Source organism: Hypomesus nipponensis, chromosome 22 (assembly GCF_054491055.1).
Source record: "Hypomesus nipponensis isolate SF chromosome 22, ASM5449105v1, whole genome shotgun sequence".
Taxonomy (NCBI): domain Eukaryota; kingdom Metazoa; phylum Chordata; class Actinopteri; order Osmeriformes; family Osmeridae; genus Hypomesus; species Hypomesus nipponensis.
The window spans coordinates 6,299,393-6,310,050 of record NC_140382.1 but is presented as its reverse complement, the minus strand read 5'-3'; the positions used below and the strand labels follow the sequence as shown (position 1 = coordinate 6,310,050).

The window sequence follows — 10,658 nt, the reverse complement described above, 5'->3', positions numbered from 1 at the left end:
ACTTTGCCACAGAAACCAAACACCAGGAGGATGTCTCCTAGCAACAGCCCTGTTGCACACTTGTTTTTCTATGTCCATTGTAATATACTTGAATCATGTGACTCATTCTACACTGCATAGATTTTAATCTCAAAGTAGTTTGAAAGAAAAAAAGGAAGCAAAAAACATGTCATTAATAAATTTTTGCGTATTCTTAAAAAATAAAATTGTGTGTGTGGGTGTCCGTGTGTCTGTCCACAGGGCAGAGAAAAGATGTACTTCACACATGATGGGATTAGAGCTGCTCTGGAAACCTAAACCCCTGTGCTGATATATCTAGGACTTGTATGGTACATGCGGAGGGGAGCGACACAGTCATTTCTGTTCAAACAGCCTCCTACTCATCATTCTGGGATGAGGGAGCTGTTCCCTTTTGGGACTGACCCTGGAACAGTCATGTCTAAACAGAGGAGGGCCAGGTCTGAGCCTGACCCATATCAGGTCTGAGCCTGACCCATATCAGGTCTGAGCCTGACCCATATCAGGTCTGAGCCTGACCCATATCAGGTCTGAGCCTGACCCATATCAGGTCTGAGCCTGACCCCTTTTCAGGACCTCCAGAGCCCCGCTGCGTTTTGATACGCTTCAAATGCTTCCCTCGCATCCTTTGCAGGAAAAAGGGCGAGTGGATTGTCTACAGCAGAGATTCTCAAGGGTTGAGAGGAAAGCAGGTTGAAATGTAGCATTTCTACAGTATTCAGACAGGACCAATGTGTCTCCTTGTATCTTTACCTTGTATTTTAACCTACCGCCTCCCCCTGCTGGTTGAGGCAGGGTATTGCTCTGACCTCTATTCAGAGAGATGGGTCAGTGAAGGATCAGTGAGACAGAACAGAAGCAATGTTCTTTTTAAGTCCACACACTAGCCTGTGGGGTATTAGCTGCAGAACCCTGTATACGTTTGACTTTTCCACATGAGCCAGTTTTCTGTTGATTGGGTGCTTACAAAAATCCCAAGAGAATACAAAGTTTAATTTAACTAAGCTAATTATACCTTGTTTGTTTTTTAGTTGTGTGCTATGGAAAGCTATAGTACATAACTCCATGGTCATGGGAATGTACTTTTCCATGGAAGCTGTGAACACACCTCTGTGATTCAGGCATTGGAGACATAGTTCCCTGAGGAGTCAGTGGAACAGGAAGTCCAGCCTCCCCGTCCTCTGAGGGAGGGAGGGAGGGGAGGGAGGGAAGGAGGGAGGGAGGCACACAGATAGCAGTGTTTGTTCACTTAATTCATGGACTAGGATAGGTGGAGAGGTCTGGGTGTGATCTCTATCACACCACACCCAGCTGCACCCAGATACCTGGATGAACATCCGACAAATCCAGGGTCAAACACACAGGGGGGGGGGGGGGGGGTCGTGTTTGAAGTTTCACAGACACTGGGAGAGGGGGTTTCCTGAACGGACAGGACTGGGAGGCATTACTGGTAGCCATGGCACATACACCTTAATAACTCAGTAAGCCAGCCAAGCAGCCAGCCAGGCAGGTAGGCAACCACACCCTCTCTGGGTTTCGGCTTGGTTGAAGGGGGTGTGGTTAGAAGGCAGCCTCCCAGCCCTCCATGCACACACAGGAGCGCTGTTCACCTGAGAGACAGGACCAGCTGCTACCTCAGACTTCACTAACGACGCACCAGGCTACAGGTGTGACGGGCTCCCTGCACACCAGGCTCTTCACCAAAAGGATCTCTCCCAGGCACCAGAACACCAGATTACCAGACCTCCGGAGGGTTCCAGACTCAGCTACCCGTCCACTGGAGGACGAGACATGGCAGAGCGTGGAGTGACTGACTACTAAGGAATTCTTCCCTCTGAAAAGTGAGTAGCCAGAGCTGGTGTTCTCCAGGGGGGGACAAGCCCTGCCTGCCTTTGTGAGAAGGCTTTAGTGGAACTGAAGTCAACTGTACTCTAAAAGCTTTTGAATGTCAACTTGGGGATTGTATGAAAGTAATGTTATTGTTCTGTAAAGGAAACAGAGCAATCGTAGTTTGGAGCCGAGCCTCAATGTGACTCAGAGCTTATAAGATCGTGAGTGAAGAGAGGGGATAAAAACAGGGATATGTGAAGGGATGAGTGACTTTTTAAGACTGCTTTCAGAATGATTTGTAATCCTTTCTCTCAAAGTGGTTTCAATACAGTCCCAAAGCAGCACAAAATGAAAGCCTTTCGTTCTCACAGTAAGAAATGTGCATGTGGTCATGCTGTCATTCTTCAATGTTTTTTAATCTCCCCCCCCCCCCCTACAGAGGTTATTTGAGGAGGAGAGATCAGGTCAAAGAGGGTTCCGGAACAGAACAGTGACTCAGCGGACGATCCGAGTTTCACAACTCCCAACATCAGAATCAGGAGTGACAGGTGTGACCTCTCCTGTTCAGTGTTCCACACCCTTCACCGATATTCCAGCGCCATGAATGTATCCCTGGACAACCCTTACGGCAACGTGACCATCCCCCGTGCCAAGCTGAAGAGCGCAGATGACAGCACGGTCATCGTTAACCCCATGGCCCTGGAGTCCACATACAACGCCAAGGCCTCCCAAAACCCGTACGCCGCCGACCCAGCGGCGAACGGCGAGTCGGCCCAGGGCCCGCCCGGGTACGACGGCAGGAAGTCCTACACGGTGAGGGACGACGAGGAAGAGGTGGGCCGCTGTCCCGCCTGCTGCTACCGCTGCCGACGGAAGAAGTGAATCGTCAACCCTCCTCCCCGCCACGGCCCGGTCCCAAACACACCAGGACTGCTTCCTCCATCCCTCATTTCCTTCCTCCCTTCCTCCCCTCCCGAAGACGACTTCTGTCGTCATGTCCGTCAGATCATGTCCGATGAGGGATCTCACCCAGGAAAGGAGGGAGGGAGGGAGGGAGCCTTGTCATTCCACCAGAACCTGGAGCAACCCTGCCACCATAATCCTCTTCTGAGAAGCCCCACACGGTGACGGAGCAAGGACCACTCTGTCCAGCATGCTGTTGCCAGGGTACAACACAGGCTATCTCAGAGGCAGTGGCCAATGGGCCATTTCTCTGATCCCATAATAGAGAAAACCTGAAGAAGATCAAATGGATGGAAGCCTGCAACATGGCACTCTCGCAAAGACGTTCCAAAAGCCCCTGACTTAACAAACACTCTATTTTTGTCTGGTATCTCTGTCAACATGACATGTCAACGTTTCCTTTATTCAGCAAATGAAAATGTTTATTTATACCTCAGCACTTTTCGCTCTGAGGAAGTGTTTCACCCTGTCAGAGATTGTATGATGTCAGGACTGCTGTCAGTGACCCAAATATGGGTAGATATGAAGCACCTGCCTGGTTTAAATGTGTGGAAGACAGTTCAGAACCAATGAAGTAAATATCCGACTTGGAGAACAGCTACGTTGTTGCTCATTAGTGAGTGATTCTGGAACCAACCCATTATTGACCTTCTGGATCTAAATAGAGAACAAGCAGAACCGGGGTAGGGAGGTCAAACTGAATGTGTCGGTTTCTGTTTTGTTCCTTCTTGGAACAAAACAGATACACACTCAACATTGTTTTGTATCACTGTTCAAAACTGCTCAACGCAACTCTGCCCTCCTCACCCGCCCCTGCTGAGGACTCACAATGATGCCTTTGTCAGAGTCGGCATACAATACCAGAGGCCTCTCTGAGAGTGTGCGTTTGTGTATGCGTGCGTGCTTGGTAGACAGCCCTTTACTGTGGACAAACAGCATGATACCGAGAGGCCTGAAGATAAACTGAAATCAGTGCTCTGTTATTCTGACCATGTCTTACTGAGTTTGATGTATCTTTCTTGGTTTGCCCTGGGTCAATATTGATCCCTGCAGTAGAACAAGGCTGTCTGGCCTGTGTATCTCCTCTAGTGCCTCCTCCTCAGCTCCTAGAGGAGGAGGCACTGAGGCACTGAGGCACTGAGGCACTGGTCGCATGGCAGACGGTCTGTTCTCACTGTCGAGCACCATCACACTCCACGCAAGGTGCTGTATATCCCATCCTAGCTCCAAGGAGAGAGATATATATCCCCAAACGCACAACTTCAAATGTTTTTATGATGAAGCTGCAGCTGCTGATGAAATAAAATGCATCTTTGAATCGATACGTAGAATGTGATTTTCTGTCAGTGTTTGAATGTGGGGTTATTGTAATAGGCCTGTCTTGAGTGAGGTTAAGCCCTGATTAAGTCCTGGTTTTCCTCCCGGTTTATGACCTGTTTGAGGTGCTGTTCACGCCAGTCTCTAATGAAAAACATTCACATGCAGTCTTTGGTCCATAAGTACAAACGTAGCAAGTCAGGTGGTTATGACGGCAAGAGCAATAGAACCGGTCTGGGCAAAGCTGTGTCAGAGAGAGAGAGAGAGAGAGAAAGGGGGAGAGACAGAGAGAAAAGGAGTGCTACATGGCAAGTAGGTTTTCACTGCCCTGCTCTCTATATCCTTTCCAAGACTTTTAAGTTATCATCCGGTTAACAATTACCCTGAGCTGCCACTTTGTTTACAAAGGGCCACACCCGGCGTGAACACACGGTATCAGACTTACAGTGTGCTTCATTTAGTACAAACAAGTACAAAGACAGTGATCCAATACTCCCTAAACAAACTGAGCAAGTGTTTTGTACCTGTAACAGATAGCAAACTAGGTGTGTCAAGATATGGTGAGATGATCAGGGGGGGAGAGAGAAAGACTCCCAGTTCCAGCAGGTTGGGGATGCTGTTTCAGCATCTGGGGTCCCCTCTTCAGCAGATTGTCATCTCTGAGCCATTCTTTGTAGAGGATGCACGACTAGCTGAGAATGCGGTTATTTCCCAGCGTGCGTCTGTGTGTATGGGCTTTTGCAGAAAGGGAGGTGGAACAGGAAAGGTCGATTGTAGTCCCAGATTGAGTTCCAAGACTTCACCGCCAACAGATCGTTAGCAAGGACGTCAGTGAAGGTTGCTTCCAGTTCCAGAGAACTGTTTGCCCTGTCCTAAAACACAGCAGGTACAAAGACCTTACCACTCGATCGTTCATCCACGACGTCACTGTTTCTCCTGCATAGCTTACAGTCCAATGTGACGGCATGGATGGACTTATACATCACCACTCTCTCTCTATCTCTCTCTCTCTCTCTCTCTCTCTCTCTCTCTCTCTCTCTCTCTCTCTCTCTCTCTCTCTCGCAAGATTTCAGTTTCTAAGTGAATGAGCGAAAGAGCACACAGCACCTGGTATTCCCAGGTGGTCTCCCATCCAAGTACTAACCAGGCCCGACCCTGCTTAGCTATATATATATATATATATATATATATATATATATATATATATATATATATATAATCTTATTCCCCTCTCCTTATATCTCTTCAACGGGTTCAGGAAGGCATGAGTGAGTGACTTCTGAGAAGCCTGGTTAACAGTAACCAGTCTGAGAGCATAACTGTGACGCTGGCGTCATGGACCATGAATGTTGCTCCAACACATTCCTGTGGAGGTTGTGATTTTGGCAGTGAGGAGAGGGAGGAGGACCAGACTGAGGGGTGGAGGACTCTGTCACCTACCTGCTCAGCCGGATCTGGGCCCGTGACGACGGGACCTGCCTGTGTTTGCAGTAACAGGTAGACCGAGACACCAAGCTTACCCAGTTTCCACGGTGATGCTGACTTGTAGAGCAGGCTATACTTGTCCTGGGGCACCCTGCCTGCGACACATCGCACGTCTGCTGCGTGTGTGTTTGTGGCTGGGTGCCCGTGCACCTGTGTGTGTGTTCCTATGTTCTCGAGTGTGTGTGTTGTTGTATCATCTACAAAGCTCAAGCGGTTCTTAAGTGACCGTGGGTATCCATGGAAACACAAAGGGTGCACATTATTGGCCTTCTCAGAGGACAAAAAGGTCAAGCGCTCGTCAACAGTACAAAAGCTCTGATTGTGTGTGTGTGTGTGTTTGCCAGAGTTAGGGAAAGAGAGAGAGACAAATGGAGAGAGAGAGAGCCGAGTCGGTAATATAAGGGATCTAGACAGAAAATAGTGGTTAGAGTGGGTGTGTTTCCTCCCACAAATGGTTGACAGTGTCAACACAGCTAAATATATCCGCAACACGAGCAAGCGTCCAGCCCAGTCTGCAGCAGTAGTCCTGCTCTCCCCAAACATCAACACAAACAGAGAGGACACGAAACAAACACCGAATAATGAGCCACGATGGCCCCCGCTGCCCCCTTCACCTGTCTGCCATCCATTCATCATCTGAGTCACTCAACCAAAACAGCAGACTGGCCAAGATGTGTGTGTGTGTGACTGGGTGAGTGTGTGTCTTTGTTTATGTATCTGTGGCCTGTGCCTGTATGTGTGTGTTTTTTATGTATGTGTGTGTGTGTCTATTAGAGGGACACACTGTCAAATGTTGTGGCAGGATTTGAGCAGACGTCAGGGGTGGCATTTGAATAGTGACACTCCATTAGAGTCGAGTATGTCCCCAGCAGAGGTGGCAGCCAGCATCACTGTCCTCGTCACTGGGGCCCTGCCCGGCTGAGTGGTCACACAGCATTCCTGTACTCACAGCCTCTCCTCTTTCTTTCTCTCAGTGAAAGAACAACAGCAACTAGCACACCTGAGAATGTGTGCGTGTGTGTGTGCGCGCAAGTCAAGTGTGTTTCGGTATGGATAGAAAAGAGACAAAAGGAGGGAAGATGAGGGGCAGGTTTGTTTAAACTAGCTTGGCAGACAAAGTATTTGTGTGTGTGTGTGTGTGTTTGCGTGTCTGGAAGGAAGCATAAGGAGCATAATTTCAAAGGAATTAAATAATGGCATGCGTTTGTCATAGCTAAACTATCAGCAAACAATTGACACCATCGCCCTTGTAGAAGTGGTAGTATTATGTATCAGTAGTAGGCTAAGTATACTTCGACCATGTGGGTATAATCTTTATGTACTGTGTATACACCTCCATTTACCCTTAACTACACTACTGTCTCCTCTCTCCATCATTTAAGGTTACCACTTCCTTTCTCTATTTTCCCTTTTTGTCAACAAACAGGGTTCTCTGTTGCCACCTGCTGGCTGCAGTAACACAGTACAACTTCTCATCATTTGAGGAGTTCTTTTAAAGGTCTGATCAAAGAAAGACATGACTTCAACCTTAATCAACCTTTAACCTGAGCCTTTTCCCACCTTCACTGAGACCCTCCTTCCTCACCTCCCCCCTTCTTCCATGTTCTCACCCTGCATCCTCCTACCCTCCCCCTAACTTCCACTTTTCCCCTCAACCCCCAGGTTTCAACATAACTTCATTCTAACCTCATGCTAACTCTGGGTCGAACCTACGCGAGTCTTTCAGGACCCTGTCTTTCCAGCACACTTCCTCAAGAGTCCACCGACATCACTTGCCTATCACCACCATATGTACAAGGATGTACTAGGATGTGCTGTGGTCATTCAGAAGCTCGTGGACTTTCCAACAACACCCAGTACTGACAGATAAGACCCCCCCCCCCCCCCACACACACACACACACACACACACATACAGAGACACACAGACACACACACCTCCTGGGACTGGACGAGTTGGAGCTGGGTGGAGGGTGTAGGGTTGCCGCTGGTGTATTGTAGCCTACGTAAGGTGATCTGATGTCGCTCGGTGTCCAGAGGAACGTGAGCCAGGCTCCCCTTTCACCTGCTCAGACGGGGAGAGTGTGTTCGCGTGTGTGTGTCGGGGGGGTGGGCACCCACACATAGTGGAGGGGGAGGAGGTGAGGTGGGACACAGGGTCACAGGACTTGTCCACAAGTGAAAGGGTGTGAATGTGAGAGAGAGACGATGAGAGAGACAGAGAAACATAGAGAGAGAGAGAGAAAGAGAGCGAGAGAGAGACATAGAGAGAGAGAAAGATAGCATGTGGTTTGTGTGGCTCTGTCTGGGAGAGAGCGAGAAAGAAAGAGATTTAAAAAAGTGATAGAGAGTGGTTCTTATACATGTATTGCAGGTGAATAAAACTCGCTAGTACCCCCCACGCCCCCCCCCCCCCCCTCCCTGCCGCTCCCCAGGATAATACCCCGTGCCTCCCTCTAAACAGCCTGTCTGTTGTCTCTGGCCTCTTTAATATATAACATGCTCCACTGACAGGCCTATGAGCTCCAAGGGTTCACAGAGACAGGCAGCCTGAAATATTAAACACACTGGGGACCGGGGCAGGCTAGAGGGAAGACACAGCATTGTTTGTCCTGAGACACTGGAAGTTGAACAGCAGGTTCAACAAAACTCGCAGGCCAGTGAAGTCTGGTCATCACCCAGGAAGTTCTGGAGGAAAAGACTGGGACTTTGAAGGGTTCCCTTTTTCTTTGGAGAACGTAAAGGAGCTTGGTCTCGCGCTCACCCTCTCTCTCTCTCTGTCTTCGAGTTTGCCTCATCTGTATCTCTCGTTCTGGATTATTTGTGCCCTGAACAGAGGATGAGTCCTGCAGCTCATGTCAGAGCAGTTGTACCCATTACCACCCAGCTAAGGAGTGAGGCAGGATGCATTTAAGGACTCAGAGATGGACCACACTGTGAAGACAGAGACTTTGGCTCAACCCCAAAGAACAACAAGACATACCCATGGAATTGCTGGACACCTGTAGCTTTGGAGGACTAACACGAAGGTACAAGCTGTTATAAGTCTTTTTGTCTGTCTTTTCTGGGGGTTAAGTCAGGGTCGGCTCCAAGGGGGCATAGACGGGCAATGCCCCCCCCCCCCCATTATTTTAGTGATACATTTCCATAACAGCTGCATACAAAATACCCCCTTATGGAAACCAAATGCGCCCCATCTGACTCATTCTGGAGCTGAGGCTGGGTTGAGTACAGTTTATTAGTTGACATAAAAGGAGATATATTTAAGTTTTTCTATTTATTTTGTATTTTTTCTTGATTATTCAATCACATTGACCATTATTGTTCAAGTCGCTTGTGTCCGTGTAGACAGAATTTCTACCATCACACACAGTAGACAAGGAGCTGATATGTTCTAATGGTCGTCTAATCTTTTCACTAACATAGTCCTCGGCAGTAAGTAGATATCTCTGTCTCTGCTTACCTAATCAACCAACCTGCTTTTGTTACCCATGACACTCATAATGACACTGCGTCATTTGTGGTCATATGCGTACATTCACCTGCTTAAAACCATTTCTGTCCTGAGGCCACTTTCCTGGTGCGATGGAATACATGAGTAAAGTGAATCGGTGACTGTTTTCACTCTGTGAAGGATGGAAGAGGAAGAGGAGGCCGCGGTCCCAGAGGCTCCAGAGGAAGCAGAGTCCCCATACCTGTACCTTGACCCTCCCTCGGACCCTCTCCAACCCACGTATGCTGCCTTGCACCTCAGCTCAGAACCCCCGCACCCTTCCCCAGACGTACCCTCCCTTCCAGACGCCCAATTTCCCGCAGAGGACCCTGACCCCGAGTCCCTGCGCCCTCCACCAGCCCCGGAGGCCCCGCCCTTGGCCACGGGGCTTCCGTGTCCTGCGACGTTCCCTGCCTCGCCAGCAGCGGGCGCTGCGGAGGAGGCAGGCCAGCCGTCCAGAGACAGCCGTAAACTGGACTGCATCATCTGCTACTGCGGCTTCAACCTGAGTGAGAGGCTGCCTCGTAGGCTGTACTGTGGACACACCTTCTGTCAGGCCTGCCTGCGCAGGCTGGACACCATCCTCAACGAACAGGTGGGTCTTTCTGACGGGCACCGGCGGACGGAAGGGAGAAGTGTGGCCAGTTGGTGTTAAGAGAAAATATAAACATGAATTGCTCTTCAGCAGTTCAAGGAGCACACAGAACTGTTTTCTGGCTCCGTTCCCATCAAAGGTCTATTTGATTCGAATGCTCAACCGTGCCTGCTTTCTCCCACTCCCAGCAGATGTGGATCCCCTGCCCACAGTGCAGGCAGAACACCCCACTGCCACGCGGGGGAGCTACAGCCCTGGACCTGGATCTGGCAGCCTTCCTGGGGGTGAAGGCCGAGATGGACGGCCACCAGAGGAGCAGCCCCAGGCAGGGAGTAGAGACAGGCGTCTCTCAGCTGGAGCACAAGCTCTCCTTTGGGAAGCAGTCGATCATGGAGCAGCCCCCTGGGTCCACCTGGGCCCACGGAGGACTAGCCGAGCCCCGCTTTCACAGGAGCCCCTGCTGCCAGCGCTGTCTCTTCTGCTGCTGGTGGTGCTGCTAGCCTGCTGCTGCTAGCCTGCTGCTGGTGCTGCTAGCCTACTGCTGCTGGTGCTGCTAGCCTGCTGCTGCTAGCCTACTGCTGCTGCTAGCCTGCTGGTGGTACTACTAGCCTACTGCTGCTGGTGCTGCTAACCTGCTGGTGGTGCTGCTGGCGGTGCTGCTAGACTGTCTGATAGGTGGGAGCTCTAAAGCCTTCTGTGACTGTAACTTGACTTTGACACCTTTCAGAGTGCACAGACATGGGGAGTATTGACATACAAGCTCCAGTAGAAGCTCTGTACTCGTTAATAAGGACACTGGAACTTATGGATATATGCTTATGGTGACATGGTATGCAACTGTATTAGGACACATCAGGTAAAGACACTGAAAAAAGATCATAAATTAAGGCTACATGATTGAATTGATGTGTGAATTGTTTTGTCAACATGCAGATTAGTACCTATAAAGGCAGGTAAG

At 49.6% G+C, this 10,658-nt stretch overlaps 2 protein-coding genes across 2 annotated transcripts; both read left to right on the top strand.

Moving 5' to 3' along the window:
• Nucleotides 1–1,439: 1,439 nt before the first annotated feature.
• Nucleotides 1,440–4,133, top strand: LOC146236154 (uncharacterized). The gene is made up of 2 exons (XM_084687304.1): nt 1,440–1,859; nt 2,288–4,133. The coding sequence occupies exon 2, from the start codon at nt 2,449–2,451 to the stop codon at nt 2,728–2,730; it is 282 nt and encodes a 93-aa protein (XP_084543430.1). The 5' UTR covers nt 1,440–1,859; nt 2,288–2,448; the 3' UTR covers nt 2,731–4,133.
• A 5,114-nt stretch (nt 4,134–9,247) lies between these two features.
• On the top strand, nt 9,248–10,200 carry rnf224 (ring finger protein 224). Its single transcript, XM_084686996.1, has 2 exons — nt 9,248–9,700; nt 9,892–10,200. The coding sequence occupies exons 1-2, from the start codon at nt 9,248–9,250 to the stop codon at nt 10,198–10,200; spliced, it is 762 nt and encodes a 253-aa protein (XP_084543122.1).
• The last annotated feature ends 458 nt before the right edge of the window (nt 10,201–10,658 follow it).